This window comes from Hemiscyllium ocellatum, chromosome 14 (genome assembly GCF_020745735.1).
Source record: "Hemiscyllium ocellatum isolate sHemOce1 chromosome 14, sHemOce1.pat.X.cur, whole genome shotgun sequence".
In the NCBI taxonomy this organism is placed as follows: domain Eukaryota; kingdom Metazoa; phylum Chordata; class Chondrichthyes; order Orectolobiformes; family Hemiscylliidae; genus Hemiscyllium; species Hemiscyllium ocellatum.
In genome coordinates, this window is record NC_083414.1 from 65,013,718 (window position 1) to 65,033,669 (window position 19,952).

At 48.6% G+C, this 19,952-nt stretch overlaps 1 protein-coding gene across 1 annotated transcript in view; it reads left to right on the top strand.

Annotated features, from left to right (window-relative positions):
- Positions 1-7,281: 7,281 nt before the first annotated feature.
- Positions 7,282-19,952, top strand: part of grip2b (glutamate receptor interacting protein 2b) — a gene marked incomplete at its 5' end in the record, with an annotated part of 257,289 nt that continues 244,618 nt past the window's right edge. The window contains 2 exons of the mRNA XM_060835042.1: positions 7,282-7,366; positions 9,645-9,780. Coding sequence (XP_060691025.1) covers positions 7,282-7,366; positions 9,645-9,780 — 221 coding nt within the window. The remainder of the gene's footprint in view (positions 7,367-9,644; positions 9,781-19,952) is intronic.

The following is a 19,952-nucleotide window of genomic DNA, read 5'->3' on the forward strand; positions in this document are numbered from 1 at the left end:
ATGAACCTTTAAAGAGTATATGAAGCATTGGGAGGACTGAATAACTCAGGACCATTACGAACCAATGAGGGAATTGTGGGAGTTTGGCCCCTCTCGTTCTCCAAAGATTTGCAAACTTGCACCACTGTCGCCATGGATATTTGATCCCATACCCTGAACTCCGATGCTATTGATTAAATCTGTCTCCAGTTTGTTGTGGAACATTACTGTTGAAGATAAATGACCTGTAGGTATTTTGTACAGACAGACTCTGAGCACTGAGCTATTGAACAATCTATATTGCAGAGGGATGTTCACTAGAGTTTGTGAAAGTTGATGCAATGGATTGTTCCTGTGAAATATAATGCTGAATTCTATGACCTTTTTCATTGAGACTCAAATGTCCCCCTCAAAAGATAATTGCAATGGATGAATTCTTTTGGGATTGGATTTATATTGTGTTGCTCTGGGCATTTCCAGCAAATACTGGAATTCATTGCTGTAGAATTCCTGTAATATTCCACTGGGAATAACAGCCCACTCTCACTCAGAAATGAATGATATCCTCCAATGAGTCTTAGCCATCAGGATAAGCTGCTTGTTTTAATTCCCTAAATACCTTATTATACTGCTCCTCAGCATTTTCCCAATCTAGAGACAAATTTCCTCACATTTGTCCCACTTTTTGTATTTCCCTATTGTAAATCTGTGCCCATAAATCTAGTCTATTAAATATTTGTTTTATTGTTTCCTGTTTCTAGATGGGAAATAGAAGCCACAGACTGCTCACAAGGCCATTCTACCCCTAGTGTCTGCGCCAACCCTTTCAAATGACGAGAAGTTTCCTTTCTGCACTTACTCCCTGCAATCGCTTCCTTTTCAAATCGCAGTCCAGTTTACTTGTGAAAACCTCATTGAGCCTGCCTCCCCCATACTCTGAGGCAATGCATTACTGCGTGAAAACGCTTTCTCTTATTCACTTTTGTTTTTCTCACTCATCACTTCAAATTTGTGGGCGGCACGGTGGCACAGTGGTTAGCACTGCTGCCTCACAGCGCCTGTAGACCCGGGTTCAATTCCCGACTCAGGCGACTGACTGTGTGGAGTTTGCACGTTCTCCCCGTGTCTGCGTGGGTTTCCTCCGGGTGCTCCGGTTTCCTCCCACAGTCCAAAGATGTGCGGGTCAGGTGAATTGGCCATGCTAAATTGCCCGTAGTGTTAGGTGGGGGGTAAATGTGGGGGTATGGGTGGGTTGCGCTTCGGCGGGTCGGTGTGGACTTGTTGGGCCGAAGGGCCTGTTTCCACACTGTAAGTCTAATCTAATCTGTCCTCTCTCTCTCTCCGATCTTGAACTTCACAGGTGGGAGTAGTTTCTCCCTGTCCACCCTGACCAGATCCTCTCATGATTTGGAATGCCACCTCCCAGAATGTTCTACTCAAAGAGAAATGTTTTCCGTCTGCCTTCACCGTTGAGGCTTCCTATCTCCAGAAGCATTCATGTGAATCTTTTCTCCATTCACTTCAGTGCCTTTACACCTTTCCTAAAGTGTGGCCTCAGGACTGGATGCAATACTCCATCTAAGGCCAAGTGAATGACTGGTACAAATTCGACATAACCTCCTTGCTTTTGTCCTCTCTGTCTCTGTTAATAAAATCTAGGATCCTGTATGTTGTAGTGAGGGTTAGCTCAATCTGTCCTGTCATATTCAATGAGCTGTGCACATATTGACTGATGAGTCAGTACTGTTGCATGTTGAACACCACTTAGAGGAAGCACTGAGAGTGGCAAGGACGCAGACTGTGCTCTGTGTGGAAAATCCTCAATGTCCACCATTATGAGTGGCTCAGGAGCACCATTATTGACTGAGCTGGCCAAGACAGGGTCTGTAGCAGATGGTGAGGGCACCGATACATGACTTCATCCCCATCAATCTGGCTGTCGCAGATGCAGCTGCCCAAGACAGTGTCAGTACCACAGTACAGTCATTATGGAAATGAAGTCCTGTCTTCCCATAGAGGTACCCTCTCAACATGTTGTGTGCCCCAAACACTGGGCTCAATGGGTCAGACGTCGAAAGGTCTAACAGGATTAAAGAATTCACAGCAATCTTCAGCCGAGGTGCCAGATTATCCATCCCAGCCTTCTCTTGAGTTTCCATTATCATAGGTGTCAATCTTCAGCCAATGTAATTCATTTTAGAATGTTATTTAGGAATGGCTAAGGATAATAGATACTACAAAAGCTATGAACCCTGACAATATTCCATCAATAATACTGAAGACGTGTACTCTAGAGCTTACCGTGTTTGTAGCTAAGCTTCTTCCAGTACAATTACAACACTGGCATCTACTCACCAATGACCCAGATATGTCCTGTGCATGGAAAGTACAACAAATCCAACCCAACAATTATTGTTCAACCAGTCTACTCTCAATCATCAGTAAAGTGACGGAGGCTTCACAACTGCACTACCTTAGCAATACCTGTTCATTAACACTCAATGTAGGGTCCATCATGTCCACGCAGCTCTGTACCTCATTACAGCCTTGGTCCAAACATGGACAAAAGAGCTGAATTCCAGAGGGGAGGTGAGAGTGAAAGCCCTTGACATCAAGGCAGCTTTTGATCAAGTGTGGCATCAAAACTAGAGTCAAAGGAATCACAACGAAAACTCTCTGTTGATTGAAGTCATACCTGGCACACAGGAAGATGGTTGTGGTTGTTGGACGTCAGTCATCTCAGCTCCAGGACATCTCTGCAGGAGTTCCTCGGGGGTGATATTTTCAATCAACTGGTTCTGACATATTTTGACACACCAAAGAATCAGGTGGGACTGAACCCAGACCTTCTGATCCAGCGTCGCTCAGGATGGATTTTTATAACAACCACTGACAGTTCCTCAGGATAGTGTCCTCAGCCCAAACATCTCTAGCTGTTTCATTAATGACCTCGCTCCATCATAAGGCGAGCTTGTTGATGATCGTGCAATGTTCAGCTCCATCTACGACACCTCAGTTACTGAGGCAGTCCATGTAGCAAGATTCGCACTTGGGCTAATAAAGTAATTTTTGTGCCACCCAAGTTCCAGGCAATGATCATCCCCACGATGAGGGAATCTAACAATCATCCCACAACATTACCATCGATGAATTCCCCCTGCTATCAACATCTTGGGGTTACCATTGACCAGAAACTGAACTGGACTCGTCATATAAATACTGTGGCTCCAAGAGCAGGCCAGAGTCTAGGAACTTTGCTGCAAGTAACTCACTGCCTGACTCCAGAAAGCTTATATTCATCTGTACTGCTCACCTCAGCTTCATTGAGTGAAAGCACATCCTACATTTGTACCATTTTTTTCAGGAAAGAAAATTGTCCCGAATTCCTAATGGATTTAATTGATTCATTCTATATTTATGCATTTTAGCTTGGGACTCCCCATAACTAAGAACATTTTTCTCTTTATCTACTCCTTTTGTGATTTTAAAGTTTGCTCAAATCCAATCTGGACCTTCCCTTTCCTGGAGTGAAAGAGCCCAGGCTGCTCAACCTTTCTGGATAAGTAGAACCTTTCACTTGAGTATGTGAATCTTCTTACACATTTGTCAATGCTCTGTGTACACCTTAGAACGTGAAGACCACAACGAGTGCATTTTTAACTTTGATTCTGAGCAGGTTTTATTTAGTTTCTCAATGATTCCATTCTTTCTGTGGAGCGACTGATCCCATTTCTTTCTTTGATTTTTTAAAACGTGTTTGTTAATCTGATTTAAGGTGATGATTTGAGCTCCAGCTACGGTGTTATCCTCTGGATCATTTGACCTAGCAATAACGTTTGCTTGTCTGAATCAGAAGGTGTAGGATTTTGAACCCTGCTCTAGATAGTCCCAGTTAGTGGAGACTGAGGCCTGGCTGTGTGCATACTGACAGCTGGTGAGTGTGCGTCCTTTCCATCTTTGTGTTCAGGGGCTGTTAGTTGGAATGAAGGTGTTTAGATACTCTGTGGGAGCGATCAATCCTTCAGTATTGCCCTCCAAGGGAAGAGCATTAAAACACTGATGATATCTGAATGCCTTGACTTGTCATCCATTATCCCTCCGTTTTATGACATCCTAAAGATCAAAGCTTCATTTCCATAGGCTGAGTAAAGATGTGGTAATGGTGCTTTAGATTTGTTATCCCACAGGCTTTGCCTCACACCGTCTTCACCCTTCCCAAAGGATGTCCTTGGTTAATCATATCTTTGTACCTTCATGAACGAGAACAACGGTGTGGCTTTGCATCATAATTTTACAAACAATGGTATTTTCTGTGATTCAGTGCATTTAGTTACTTCTGTATGTGAATCACTAGTGCAGTATGATCTGGATTATACCTTGCACAGACAAGCATCCAGTAAAATGCTAGCAGAGAATGCGATCGGTACAGGAACCCTTGCTCCAGCCAGTGACGGCTAGAATTTGGTAGATACCACCTTATTATCACGGAAGACAGAATAAAACGTACTCTGACACACCCAGAAATTGTTCTTTCATAAAATACATGAGTGAGCAGCTTTCACAGTGAGAGAACTTAATTCCCATCTATTCCTTGGTTATGGAAAGCACTAAATGTGTCAGTTAACTGCTTAAAGCTGAGGAAAGTCAGCTATTAAATATAAGGAGTTTGCTCTCCCAACCTCCTCAGTGCAGCAGAGGCTTCATATGAGGGAGGTAGCACTTGTTGTATGAGGTGCCAAGTCAAGGCTTCAACCCTTCATTCAGATGAATGTAAAAGATCCCATGGTATTCATTTGAAGACCAGGAAAACACTCTCTGGCCTCTCATAGCCAGTATCTCTTGGTCAAGATTAGAGTGGTGCTGGAAAAGCACAGCAGGTCAGGCAGCATCCAAGGAGCAGGAAAATTGACGTTGCAGGCAAAAGCCCTTCCTGATGCTCCTCGGATGCTGCCTGACCTGCTGAGTTTTTCCAGCACCACTCTAGTCTTGACTCTAATCTCCAGCATCTGCAGTACCCACTTTCGCCCAATATCTCTTGGTGCCAGCCATAGCTACGTCTTGCCTCTGACTCTGCAGATTAAGAGCTGAAGTCCCAAAGCGGGATATCAGCACAATAACCAAGGCTGATCGTCCAGTGTAATACTGAGGGAGCACTTTGCTGTTAGAAGTGCCCTCTTTCAACTGAAATATTAAACCGAGGCCCATTTGTCTGCTCAGATGGCTGTTAAAGTTCTTATGACCATGTTACAAAAGAAGAGTAGGCGTGTTCTCCCAATCTCAGTCTTTATCCCTCAATAAATTTCTCCCCGTGTCTGCGTGGGTTTCCTCCGGGTGCTCCGGTTTCCTCCCACAGTCCAAAAATGTGCAGGTTAGGTGAATTGGCCATGCTAAATTACCATAGTGTTAGGTGAAGGTGTAAACGTCGGGGAATGGGTCTGGGTGGGTTGCGCTTCGGTGGGTCGGTGTGGACTTGTTGGGCCGAAGGGCCTGTTTCCACACTGTAAGTAATCTAACCTAATCTAAAAAAAAATGCCACATTTGAAAAGAAAGCAGATTATCTAAGCAAGAAGATTCCAGGTACAAGTCCCAGGTGTGTTATAATCTGCATGAGCAGGTTGATTAAAAATGCTTCTGGATGTCTGCAAAGTGGATGCTGTTCTGTTTCTTAGACATTAGTACATCTAATTAGGTTTTAAAATAGAATCAACAGCAATTATTCTTAAACAGAAGGTGCAACTGGTGCTGGATTCATTGGTTATGTGTGAGCGATCTTGATGGATGTCAAATCTGAACTCTTCGTGCCTGTGAGCGTTTGCTGGGAACTGCTGTATTTTCAATACTACAGCAGTGCCTGCTCTTCAAAACCTGCTGAATTCCAGTAAAGCCCTTTGAGACATCTGGTGATCACAGAGAGATGTACAAATGGAAGGTCTTCTTCTTTTCTCAAGCAGTCAGCAACACAAACTCCGATTAGCTGATCATTATCACAGTCGCTGTTTGTGGGATCTTGCTGTGTCCAAATTGATTGAGTGTGTTGACCCGGACTGGTTTTCACATCTAATGTACCAGCACAAGAATCTTCAAATGCCATCAGCTGAAACTTTCAGTTCAATATTCGAGAAAAGAGATTGAAACTCTGACCATCTGACTCACACAAGACCACTACCAACTGAGCCATGGCTGGTACCTGTTATGTGTCTTCATGCTGTACGTGTAACCAATTTTTTGAAAATGTTCATTCACAGGATGACGCCAGCACTTACTGTCCATCCCAGAGGGCAGTTAAGAGTCAACCATATTAGGTGGAGTCACATTTCGATAAGGATAGCAGTTTGCTTCCCTAAAGGACATTAGTGAACCAGATGGATTTTACCCATAACCATAGGATCCATTCAGTGTGGAAACACGCCCTTCAGCCCAACACGTCCACACCGGCCCTCCGAAGAGTAACCCATCCGGACCCAATCCCCTACCCTATCACTCTACATTTATCCCAACTAATGCACCTAACCTATACATCCCTGAAGGCTATGGGCAATTTAGCATGGCCAGTTCACCTAACCTGCACATCGTTGGACTGTGACAGGAAACTGGTGCACCCAGAGGAATCCCACATGGACATGGGGAGAAAGTGCAAACTGCATACAGGCTGTCACCTGAGACTGGAATCAAACCTGGGTCCCTGGCACTGTGAGGCTGCAGTGCTAACCATTTGAGTCACTGTGCCGCCCAATCATCATCAGACTCTTGATCCAGATTTTTATTGAATTCATGGCATGGTGGCTCAGTGGTTAGCACTGCTGCCTCACAGCGCCAGGGACTCAGGTTCGATTCCAGCCTTGGGCGACTGTCTTTCACCCTGTGTCTGTGTGGGTTTCCTCCGGGTGCTCCGGTTTCCTCCCACAGTCCAAAGATGTGCAGGTCAGGTGGATCGACCATGGTAAATTGCCGGTAGTGTTAGGTGCATTAGTCAGTGGGGAATGGATCTGGGTGGGTTGCTCTTCGGAGGGTCGGTGTGGACTGGTTGGGCCGAAGGGCCTGTTTCCACACTGTAGGGAATCGAATCGAATCTAATCTAACCAAATTTGACAATCTGCCGTAACAGGGTACGAACCTGAGTTCCAAAAACATGACTGGATTTCTGGATTTACAATCTAGTGATAATACCACTAGGTTATTACCTCCCCATACAGGAGAATCAGCTCCAAGTGGGACTAAAGGTGGAGGAGCAGCAGAATGAATAGGACTGAGGGTGTTTTGGACTGTGCTTGAATTGTCTAACTCCATCATTGTGGTTTAATTACAGATGATGGCCCCTACGCGAAGGGGAGAAAGGAAACGGCAGCATCCGAAACAACAGTGTGCGCAAGGAGACAGAGCATACCAGGTACGGAGCTGATAACCAGAGGTTGGAGCAGGAGGTTACTTCCTTACCTCAACTTTCCACCTATCCCACTTCCCCGGGGCACCCATCCAACCTCTCGGTAGATGCTGCATGAAATGGAGCTGTTTGGTTTGGCTGACTGGGAAGGGCAGGGGTTGAAACACTGATTGACGTGAGGGCAAGCTTGGATCTGAATCGTCAGGACTGAATCCAGAAGATAGATGCTTCTGGGAGTGGTACAGAAGCAAGCCTTCCAAAGCCACTTGGGAAGAGTCCATATTGACTGGGAATGGGGCGGTGGGTGTCGTTTCATCCTCTCTGACTGCACGCTCCATCTTGCACTGACTGAGCCACTGGCTCAGGAATTGCCAACTCACGGTGTGAGCGAGAGCACGTTCCACTGCGCCACCTTTCAGGGGGCCAGTGGTTCTGGATTGCTGAAACATTACAGCAGATGGACCCTCACATTGTTGGGTTGGCATTGGTTGTCCATCCTGGACAGTCGACATCTTTGTGGTGCTCCATGGGCGCCCTGCCCTGGGTAGGCTTGCCCCTGAGGCGACCAGCAATGCAGCTCTCGCTGTTGATCAGATTGGGCGCGTGGGGCTGAAAGCCGAATTTTAGATCCACGGCCGGCTGCCTGAACATGGCAAAGCCGAGTGGAGAATGGACGGGACGTTGTGCATTACGACTGAAGAAATTGCTGCAGAAACTCAACAGCACCAGTGGACAGGGAAGCAAGAGTTCTCATCGCCCAGTTTCTCTCTCCACGGAAGCTGGCAGAGTCTCAGCCTTTCAGGTTTCCAATCTCTGTCACGTCTTGCTCGGGCAGATCATTGAGTCCGACTGAATAAAGTCTAGTTGTGGCTGATGTGCATTTGATTATTGTTTGAGAGGGCAAAAGAAGGTCATTGTGCATCTTTTATTGGACCGCTGAGTATCTATCTGTCGTTAATCTCCTTATTACTGCAGTGTGGATACTATCAAATCCCTTTTGGAACATGAGCAGATAAACGGCAGCAACCGCCAGAGTAGAGATGCACAAAATCTTTTTGTTTTCTGCAACCAATTTATTCCTTCACCCAGCACTCCCTGTAAGGGGGGGTAGAGGGAGACTTAAAAGTAACACTCCACTGCAATTGAATATTTGCCTGCAAAGGAAATCAATTACAGACCGTAGAATGGTTCAGCACATTCTGCCCACTGTACCTGTGCTAGCTAGCCAATTAAGCTTGTTCCCTTATTCTGTCCACACAAGTAACCTTTCCTCCTTAGTATCTATTTATTTATTAATTCTCCTGATCAAAAGTCAAGCTATGCAAGAGCTCAAAACTACACTTGATCACCAATAGCTGGAGATATGATAAGAACAATGATGCCGGGGGTTGAGTTAAATCAGTGAAGGACCGGTGTGCTTAAAGTGAGTACTTGTGGAGGAAGTGCTGACTAACAAAGGCAGAATTATTTTAAAGGTGATTAAAAATATCTGAGAATAAATATCCAAATAAATATGCCACTGGCGGTCAGGAGCACTAAGAGGACATGTCAGCTATGATATCTGATAGATTTCTCGGGTTTTTAAGATTAGAGTGGTGCTGGAAAAGCACAGCAAGTCAGGCGGCATCCTAGGAGCAGGAAAATTGACATTTCAGGCCAAAGCCCTTCATCAGATAATGGATTTAAACAATAAGGGGGCTCTCACTCGGAATTATAGTTATACTTTTTCAAGGTGCTACTTTAAGTGTGAAGTCTCAATACAAGCAAGCAGGTATTGGGAAGTAAAGGCTACAGTGGTGGTGTAATTAGATTAGACTTACAGTGTGGAAACAGGCCCTTCGGCCCAACAAGTCCACACCGACCCGCCGAAGCGTAACTCACCCATACCCCTACATTACCCCTTACCTAACACTATGGGCAATTTAGCATGGCCAATTCACCTAACCCGCACATCTTTGTGACTGTGGGAGGAAACCGGAGCACCCGGAGGAAACCCACGCAGACACGGGGAGAACGTGCAAACTCCACACAGTCAGTCGCCTGAGGCGGGAATTGAACCCGGGTCTACAGGCGCTGTGAGGCAGCAGTGCTAACCACTGTGCCACCGTGCCGCCCTCAAATGAGGAGCAACAGAAAGTGGGCAGCTCTTTCAATGAGTCAGCAATCACACATACGACGGGGGTGACTGGGCTATTTCTGCAATGTGTGGTTCTGTGATCCTAACGCAGGTCGGAGTCTCAAGCAGCGGATATATATATGTGTTACTATTGTGTCTCACTAACAGAGGAGCTGAAGGGAATTACGATGGTGGACCTCATCAAGAAAGAAGGCTGCACCCTGGGGCTGACGATATCTGGTGGGACTGACAAAGATGGCAGGCCCCGAGTATCGAACCTGCGACCTGGAGGATTGGCTGCCAGGTGAGGCGTACAATCAACCAGTACCATTCTCCTCTGCTACAATTTGTTTAGAACCCACTGTGTTTATTTCTCTGTAACAAAAGTACAGTTATACTTCATACCTGTTCATCATCTGAGCCAGCTCTCGAGTATCCTATCCTGTAGCTGGTTCTAAGCCTCAGCTGAGACAGGGGAAGACAATCTCTTTGGTATAGTGGCTCAGTGGTTAGCATTGCTGTCTCACAGCGCCAGGGAGCCGGGTTCGATTCCACGGTTGGGTGACTGCACGGAATTTGCACGTCCTCCCCGTGTCTGCGTGGGTTTCGTCCGGGTGCTCCAGTTTCCTCCCACAATTCAAAGATGTGCAGCCTAATTGGATTAGCCATGGGAAATAGAGGGTTACAGGGATAGGATGGGGTATTGGGGTGGGGTCGGGGGGCTGTCTGGGAGGGATGCTCTTCAGAGGGTTGGTGTGGACTGAATGGCCTGCTTTCAGACTGTAGGGAATTCTGTGATTTGAAGTACAGAGCAGAGCAAACACATACCTGGATCAGCTCGAGGTGTCGGTGTCATCAGCGTGGGCAGTTCTGGCTTCTTCACAGGTTTCGTTTTGTTCAGAAACCACCTCGTTCATTAATGAACGTCATTGGGCGATCATGGTATTGTGCCAAAAAAATAATTCCTTAAATTCACTGAGACTGCAACTCTCCAAGAAGATATCTACAAGCTACAAGAAAGGCTTACATTTACACAGTGCCCTGAGTGTCCCCAGAACATTATCGGACCAGTGAGTGTAAATTTTGTAAGGTTCCAAACCTACTTTAGCTAGAGTAGGAATTGAACTGTCACGATTGACACTGAAGATGATGGTTGGCACGCTTGCCTTCATTGGTCAGAGCATTGCGTATAGGAGTTGGGATGTCATTCACTGGGTGCCCAAGACAGTGGAGAGGCCACGTTTGGAGTCCTGCATACAATTCTGGTCACGCTGCTATTGGAAGGCTGTTATTTAACTGGAAAGGGTGCAGAAAAGATTGACAAGGGTGTCACTGCGACGAGATTGTTTGAGTGACAAGGATAGGCTGGAATGTCTTTCAGTGGAGCGTCGGAGGCTGAGTGGTGACCTTAGAGGGGCATCACGAGGGGCATAGATAAGGTGAATAATCAAGGTATTTTCCCCTGGGGAGGGCAGTCCAAAAATAGACAGCATGGGTTGAAGGTGAGAGGGATAAAGGGACCTAAGCAGCAACATTTTCATACAGAGAGTGGTGCATATATGAAATTAAGTGTATTATACCACTGGAGGAGTGGATGTCAGGGAGTACTATACCGCTGGAGGAGTGGGTGCCTGGGAGTACTATACCACTGGACGAGTGGGTGTCTGGGAGTACTAAACCACTGGAGGAGTGGGTGTCTGGGAGTACTAAACCACTGGAGGAGTGGATGTCAGGGAGTACTATACCGCTGGAGGAGTGGGTGTCTGGGAGTACTAAACCACTGGAGATGTGGATGTCTGGGAGTACTAAACCACTGGAGGAGTGGGAGTCTGGGAGTACTAAACCACTGGAGGTGTGGGAGTCTGGGAGTACTAAACCACTGGAGGAGTGGGTGTCTGGGAGTACTAAACCACTGGAGGTGTGGATGTCTGGGAGTACTAAACCACTGGAGGTGTGGATGTCTGGGAGTACTAAACCACTGGAGGTGTGGATGTCTGGGAGTATTATACCACTGGAGGAGTGGATGTCTGGGAGTACTAAACCACTGGAGGAGTGGGTGTCTGGGAGTACTAAACCACTGGAGATGTGGATGTCTGGGAGTACTAAACCACTGGAGGAGTGGATGTCAGGGAGTACTAAACCGCTGGAGGAGTGGGTGTCTGGGAGTACTAAACCACTGGAGGAGTGGATGTCTGGGAGTACTAAACCACTGGAGGAGTGGATGTCTGGGAGTACTAAACCACTGGAGGAGTGGGAGTCTGGGAGTACTAAACCACTGGAGGTGTGGATGTCTGGGAGTACTAAACCACTGGAGGAGTGGGTGTCTGGGAGTACTAAACCACTGGAGGAGTGGGAGTCTGGGAGTACTAAACCACTGGAGGTGTGGATGTCTGGGAGTACTAAACCACTGGAGGTGTGGATGTCTGGGAGTACTATACAACAGGAGGAGTGTGTGTCTGGGAGTACTGTACCACTGGAGGAGTGGATATCTGGGAGTACTAAATCACTGGTGGAGCGGATGTCTGAGAGTACTACACCACTGGAGGAGAGGATGTCTGGGAGTACTTCACCACTGGAGGAGTGGATGTCTGGCAGTACTAAACCACTGGAGGAGTGGGTGTCTGGGAGGACTAAACCACTGGAGGGGTGGGTGTCTGGGAGTATTAAACCACTGGAGGTGTGGATGTCTGGGAGTACTAAACGACTGGAGGTGTGGATGTCTGGGAGGACTAAACCACTGGAGGAGTGGATGTCTGGGAGTACTAAACCACTGGAGGTGTGGATGTCTGGGAGTACTAAACTACTGGAGGTGTGGATGTCTGGGAGGACTAAACCACTGGAGGAGTGTGTGTCTGGGAGTACTATACCACTGGACGGATGGGTGTCTGGGAGTACTATACCTCTGGACGGATGGGTGTCTGGGAGTACTATACCACTGGAGGAGTGAATGTCTGGGTATACTATACCACTGGACGAGTGGATATTGGGAGTACTATACCACTGGATGAGTGGGTGTCTGAGAGTACTTTACCACTGGAGGAGTGGGTGTCTGGGAGTACTAAACCACTGGAGGAGTGGATGTCTGGGAGTACTTTACCACTGGAGGAGTGGGTGTCTGGGTGTACGGTACCACTGGAGTAGTGGATGTCTGGGAGTACTATACCACTGGAGGAGTGGATGTCAGGGAGTACTAAGCCACTGGAGGAGTGGGTGTCTAGGAGTACTAAACCAATGAAGGAGTGGGTGTCTGGGTGTACTATACCACTGGAGGAGAGGATGTCTGGGAGTACTAAACCACTGGAGGAGTGATTGTCTGGGTGTACTAAAGCACTGAAGGAGTGGGTGTCTGGGAGTACTAAACCACTGGTGGAGCGGATGTCTGGGAGTACTTCACAACTGGAGGAGAGGATGTCTGGGAGTATTAAACCACTGGAGGAGTGATTGTCTGGTTGTACTAAACCACTGGAGGAGTGGGTGTCTGGGAGTACTAAATCTCTGGAGGCGTGGGTGTCTGGGTGTACTATACCACTGGAGGGGTGGGTGTCTGGGAGTATTAAACCACTGGAGGTGTGGATGTCTGGGAGTACTAAACGACTGGAGGTGTGGATGTCTGGGAGGACTAAACCACTGGAGGAGTGGATGTCTGGGAGTACTAAACGACTGGAGGTGTGGATGTCTGGGAGTACTAAACCACTGGAGGTGTGGATGTCTGGGAGTACTAAACCACTGGAGGTGTGGGAGTCTGGGAGTACTAAACCACTGGAGGTGTGGATGTCTGGGAGTACTATACCGCTGGAGGAGTGGGTGTCTGGGAGTACTAAACCACTGGAGGAGTGGATGTCTGGGAGTACTAAACCACTGGAGGAGTGGGAGTCTGGGAGTACTAAACCACTGGAGGTGTGGATGTCTGGGAGTACTAAACCACTGGAGGAGTGGGTGTCTGGGAGTACTAAACCACTGGAGGTGTGGATGTCTGGGAGTACTAAACCACTGGAGGTGTGGATGTCTGGGAGTACTAAACCACTGGAGGTGTGGGAGTCTGGGAGTACTAAACCACTGGAGGTGTGGATGTCTGGGAGTACTAAACCACTGGAGGAGTGGGTGTCTGGGAGTACTAAACCACTGGAGGAGTGGGAGTCTGGGAGTACTAAACCACTGGAGGTGTGGATGTCTGGGAGTACTAGACCACTGGAGGAGTGGATGTCTGGGAGTATTAAAACACAGGAGGAGTGGAGGTCTGGGAGTACTATACAACAGAAGGAGTGTGTGTCTGGGTATACTAGACCGCTGGAAGAGTGGATGTTGGGAGTACTAAACCACTGGAGGAGTGGGTGTCTGGGAGTACTAAACCACTGGAGGAGTGGATGTCTGGGAGTATTATACCACTGGAGGAGTGGATGTCTGGGAGTACTAAACCACTGGAGGAGTGGGTGTCTGGGAGTACTAAACCACTGGAGATGTGGATGTCTGGGAGTACTAAACCACTGGAGGAGTGGATGTCAGGGAGTACTAAACCGCTGGAGGAGTGGGTGTCTGGGAGTACTAAACCACTGGAGGAGTGGATGTCTGGGAGTACTAAACCACTGGAGGAGTGGATGTCTGGGAGTACTAAACCACTGGAGGAGTGGGAGTCTGGGAGTACTAAACCACTGGAGGTGTGGATGTCTGGGAGTACTAAACCACTGGAGGAGTGGGTGTCTGGGAGTACTAAACCACTGGAGGAGTGGGAGTCTGGGAGTACTAAACCACTGGAGGTGTGGATGTCTGGGAGTACTAAACCACTGGAGGAGTGGATGTCTGGGAGTACTATACAACAGGAGGAGTGTGTGTCTGGGAGTACTGTACCACTGGAGGAGTGGATATCTGGGAGTACTAAATCACTAGAGGAGTGGGTATCTGGGAGTACTAAACCACTGGTGGAGCGGATGTCTGAGAGTACTACACCACTGGAGGAGAGGATGTCTGGGAGTACTTCACCACTGGAGGAGTGGATGTCTGGCAGTACTAAACCACTGGAGGAGTGGGTGTCTGGGAGGACTAAACCACTGGAGGGGTGGGTGTCTGGGAGTATTAAACCACTGGAGGTGTGGATGTCTGGGAGTACTAAACGACTGGAGGTGTGGATGTCTGGGAGGACTAAACCACTGGAGGAGTGGATGTCTGGGAGTACTAAACCACTGGAGGTGTGGATGTCTGGGAGTACTAAACTACTGGAGGTGTGGATGTCTGGGAGTACTAAACGACTGGAGGTGTGGATGTCTGGGAGGACTAAACCACTGGAGGAGTGTGTGTCTGGGAGTACTATACCACTGGACGGATGGGTGTCTGGGAGTACTATACCTCTGGACGGATGGGTGTCTGGGAGTACTATACCACTGGAGGAGTGAATGTCTGGGTATACTATACCACTGGACGAGTGGATATTGGGAGTACTATACCACTGGATGAGTGGGTGTCTGAGAGTACTTTACCACTGGAGGAGTGGATGTCTGGGAGTACTTTACCACTGGAGGAGTGGGTGTCTGGGTGTACGGTACCACTGGACGAGTGGATATTGGGAGTACTATACCACTGGAGGAGTGGGTGTCTGGGAGTACTAAACCACTGGAGGAGTGGGTGTCTAGGAGTACTAAACCAATGAAGGAGTGGGTGTCTGGGTGTACTATACCACTGGAGGAGAGGATGTCAGGGAGTACTAAGCCACTGGAGGAGTGATTGTCTGGGTGTACTAAAGCACTGAAGGAGTGGGTGTCTGGGAGTACTAAACCACTGGTGGAGCGGATGTCTGGGAGTACTTCACAACTGGAGGAGAGGATGTCTGGGAGTATTAAACCACTGGAGGAGTGATTGTCTGGTTGTACTAAACCACTGGAGGAGTGGGTGTCTGGGAGTACTAAACCACTGGAGGAGTGGGTGTCTGGGAGTACTAAATCTCTGGAGGCGTGGGTGTCTGGGTGTACTATACCACTGGAGGGGTGGGTGTCTGGGAGTATTAAACCACTGGAGGTGTGGATGTCTGGGAGTACTAAACGACTGGAGGTGTGGATGTCTGGGAGGACTAAACCACTGGAGGAGTGGATGTCTGGGAGTACTAAACGACTGGAGGTGTGGATGTCTGGGAGTACTAAACTACAGGAGGTGTGGATGTCTGGGAGTACTAAATGACTGGAGGTGTGGATGTCTGGGAGGACTAAACCACTGGCGGAGTGGATGTCTGGGAGTACTATACCACTGGACGGATGGGTGTCTGGGAGTACTATACCACTGGAGGAGTGGATGTCTGGGTATACTATACCACTGGACGAGTGGATATTGGGAGTACTATACTACTGGAGGAGTGGGTGTCTGAGAGTACTTTACCACTGGAGGAGTGGGTGTCTGGGAGTACTAAACCACTGGAGGAGTGGATGTCTGGGAGTACTTTACCACTGGAGGAGTGGGTGTCTGGGTGTACGGTGCCACTGGAGGAGTGGATGTCTGGGAGTAGTATACCACTAGCGGAGTGGGTTTCTGGAAGTACAAAACCACCGGAGGAGTGGATGTCTGGGAGTACTAAACCACTGGAGTAGTGGATGTCTGGGAGTACTATACCACTGGAGGAGTGGGTGTCTGGGAGTATTAAACCACTGGAGGAGTGGGTGTCTGGGAGTACTATACAACAGGAGGAGTGTGTGTCTGGGAGTACTAAACCACTGGAGGAGTGGATGTCAGGGAGTACTAAACCACTGGAGGAGTGGATATCTGGGAGTACTATACCACTGGAGGAGTGGATGTCAGGGAGTACTAAACCACTGGAGGAGTGGATGTCTGGGAGTACTAAACCACTGGAGGTGTGGATGTCTGGAAGTACTAAACCACTGGAGGAGTGGGTGTCTGGGAGTATTAAACCACTGGAGGAGAGGATGTCTGGGAGTACTATACAACAGGAGGAGTGTGTGTCTGGGTATACTATCCCACTGGAGGAGTGGATGTTGGGAGTACTACACCACTGGAGGAGTGGGTGTCTGAGAGTACTTTACCACTGGAGGAGTGGTTTTCTGGGAGTACTAAACCACTGGAGGAGTGGGTGTGTCTGGGAGTATGATACCACTGGAGGACTGGATGTCTGGGAGTATGATACCACTGGAGGAGTGTGTGTCTGGGAGTACTGTACCACTGGAGGAGTGGATGTCAGGGAGTACTAAACCACTGGAGGAGTGGATGTCAGGGAGTACTAAACCACTGGAGGAGTGGATGTCTGGGAGAACTATACAACAGGAGGAGTGTGTGGCTGGGTATACTATACCACTGGAAGAGTGGATGTTGGGAGTACTATACCACTGGAGGAGTGTGTGTCTAGGAGTACTAAACCAATGAAGGAGTGGGTGTCTGGGTGTACGGTACCACTGGAGGAGTGGGTGTCTGGGAGTACTAAACCACTGGAGGAGTGGATGTCTGGGAGTACTATACCACTGGAAGAGTGGATGTCTGGGAGTACTATACCACTGGAGGAGTAGGTGTCTGGGAGTATTAAACCACTGGAGGAGTGGGTGTCTGGGAGTACTAAACCACTGGAGGTGTGGATGTCTGGGAGTACTAAACGACTGGAGGAGTGGATGTCTGGGAGTACTAAACCACTGGAGGAGTGGATGTCTGGGAGTATTAAACCACTGGAGGTGTGGATGTCTGGGAGTACTAAACCACTGGCGGAGTGGGTGTCTGGGAGTACTAAACCACTGGAGGAGTGGGTGTCTGGGTGTACGGTACCACTGGAGGAGTGGATGTCTGGCAGTACTATACCCCTGGAGGAGTGGATGTCTGGGAGTACTATACCACTGGAGGAGTGGATGTCTGGGTATACTATACCACTGGACGAGTGGATATTGGGAGTACTATACCACTGGAGGGGTGGGTGTCTGGGAGTACTATACCACTGGAGGAGTGGATGTCTGGGAGTACTAAGCCACTGGAGAAGTGGGTGTCTGAGAGTATTAAACCACCGGAGAAGTGGAGGTGTGGGGGTACTATACAACAGGAGGAGTGGGTGTCTGGCAGTACTATACCACAGGAAGAGTGGTTTTCTGGGAGTACGAAACCACTGGAGGAGTGGATGTCTGGGAGTACTAAACCACTGGAGGAGTGGGTGTCTGGGAGTACTAAATCACTGGAGGAGTGGATGTCTGGGAGTACTAAACGACTGGAGGTGTGGATGTCTGGGAGGACTAAACCACTGGAGAAGTGGATGTCTGGGAGTACTATACCACTGGACGGATGGGTGTCTGGGAGTACTATACCACTGGAGGAGTGGATATTGGGAGAACTATACCACTGTAGGAGTGGGTGTCTGAGAGTACTTTACCACTGGAGGAGTGGATGTCTGGCAGTACTAAACCACTGGAGGAGTGGGTGTCTGGGAGTACTAAATCACTGGAGGAGTGGGTGTCTGGGAGTACTAAACCACTGGAGGAGTGGATGTCTGGCAGTACTAAACCACTGGAGGAGTGGGTGTCTGGGAGTACTAAATCACTGGAGGCGTGGGTGTCTGGGTGTACTATACCACTGGAGGGGTGGGTGTCCGGGAGTACTAAACGACTGGAGGTGTGGATGTCTGGGAGGGCTAAACCACTGGAGGAGTGGATGTCTGGGAGTACTAAACCACTGGAGGTGTGGATGTCTGGGAGTACTAAACTACTGGAGGTGTGGATGTCTGGGAGTACTAAACGACTGGAGGTGTGGATGTCCGGGAGGACTAAACCACTGGAGGAGTGGATGTCTGGGAGTACTATACCACTGGACGGATGGGTGTCTGGGAGTACTATACCACTGGAGGAGTGGATGTCTGGGTATACTATACCACTGGACGAGTGGATATTGGGAGTACTATACCACTGGAGGAGTGGGTGTCTGAGAGTACCTTACCACTGGAGGAGTGGGTGTCTGGGAGTACTATACCACTGGATGGATGGGTGTCTGGGAGTACTATACCACAGGAGGAGTGGATGTCTGGGTATACTATACCACTGGATGTTGGGAGTACTACACCACTGGAGGAGTGGGTGTCTGAGAGTACTAAACCACTGGAGGAGTGGGTGTCTGGGTGTACGGTACCACTGGACGAGTGGGTGTCTGGCAGTACTATACCACTGGTGGAGCGGATGTCTGGGAGTACTATAACACTGGAGGGGTGGGTGTCTGGGAGTATTAAACCACTGGAGGTGTGGATGTCTGGGAGGACTAAACCACTGGAGTAGTGGATGTCTGGGAGTACTAAACTACTGGAGGAGTGGGTGTCTGGGTGTAGTATACCACTAGAGGAGTGGGTTTCTGGAAGTACTAAACCACCGGAGGAGTGGATGTCTGGGAGTACTAAACCACTGGAGTAGTGGATGTCTGGGAGTACTATACCACTGGAGGAGTGGGTGTCTGGGAGTACTAAGCCACTGGAGGAGTGGGTGTCTGGGAGTACTAAACCACTGGAGGAGTGGATGTCTGGGAGTACTAAACCACTGGAGGAGTGGATGTCTGGGAGTATTAAACCACTGGAGGTGTGGATGTCTGGGTGTACTAAACCACTGGCGGAGTGGGTGTCTGGGAGTACTAAACCACTGGAGGAGTGGGTGTCTGGCAGTACTATACCGCTGGAGGAGTGGATATCTGGGAGTACTATACCACTGGAGGAGTGGATATCTGGGTATACTATACCACTGGAGGAGTGGATGTCTGGGAGTATGATACCACTGGAGGAGTGGATATCTGGGAGTACTATACCACTGGAGGAGTGGATATCTGGGAGTACTAAACCACTGGAGGAGTGGATTTCAGGAAGTACTAAACCACTGGAGGAGTGGATATCTGGGAGTACTATACCACTGGAGGAGTGGATGTCTGGCAGTACTATACCGCTGGAGGAGTGGATATCTGGGAGTACTATACCACTGGAGGAGTGGATATCTGGGAGTACTATACCACTGGAGGAGTGGATGTCTGGGAGTATGATACCACTGGAGGAGTGGATATCTGGGAGTACTATACCACTGGAGGAGTGGGTGTCTGGCAGTACTATACCGCTGGAGGAGTGGATATCTGGGAGTACTATACCACTGGAGGAGTGGATATCTGGGAGTACTATACCACTGGAGGAGTGGATGTCTGGGAGTATGATACCACTGGAGGAGTGGATATCTGGGAGTACTATACCACTGGACGAGTGGATATTGGGAGTACTATACCACTGGAGGAGTGGATGTCTGGGAGTACTAAGCCACTGGAGAAGTGGGTGTCTGAGAGTATTAAACCACCGGAGAAGTGGATGTCTGGGAGTACTAAACCACTGGAGGAGTGGATGTCTGGGAGTACTAAACCACTGGAGGAGTGGATGTCTGGGAGTACTAAACCACTGGAGGAGTGCGTGTCTGGGAGTACTAAATCACTGGAGGAGTGGATGTCTGGGAGTACTAAACGACTGGAGGTGTGGATGTCTGGGAGTACTAAACGACT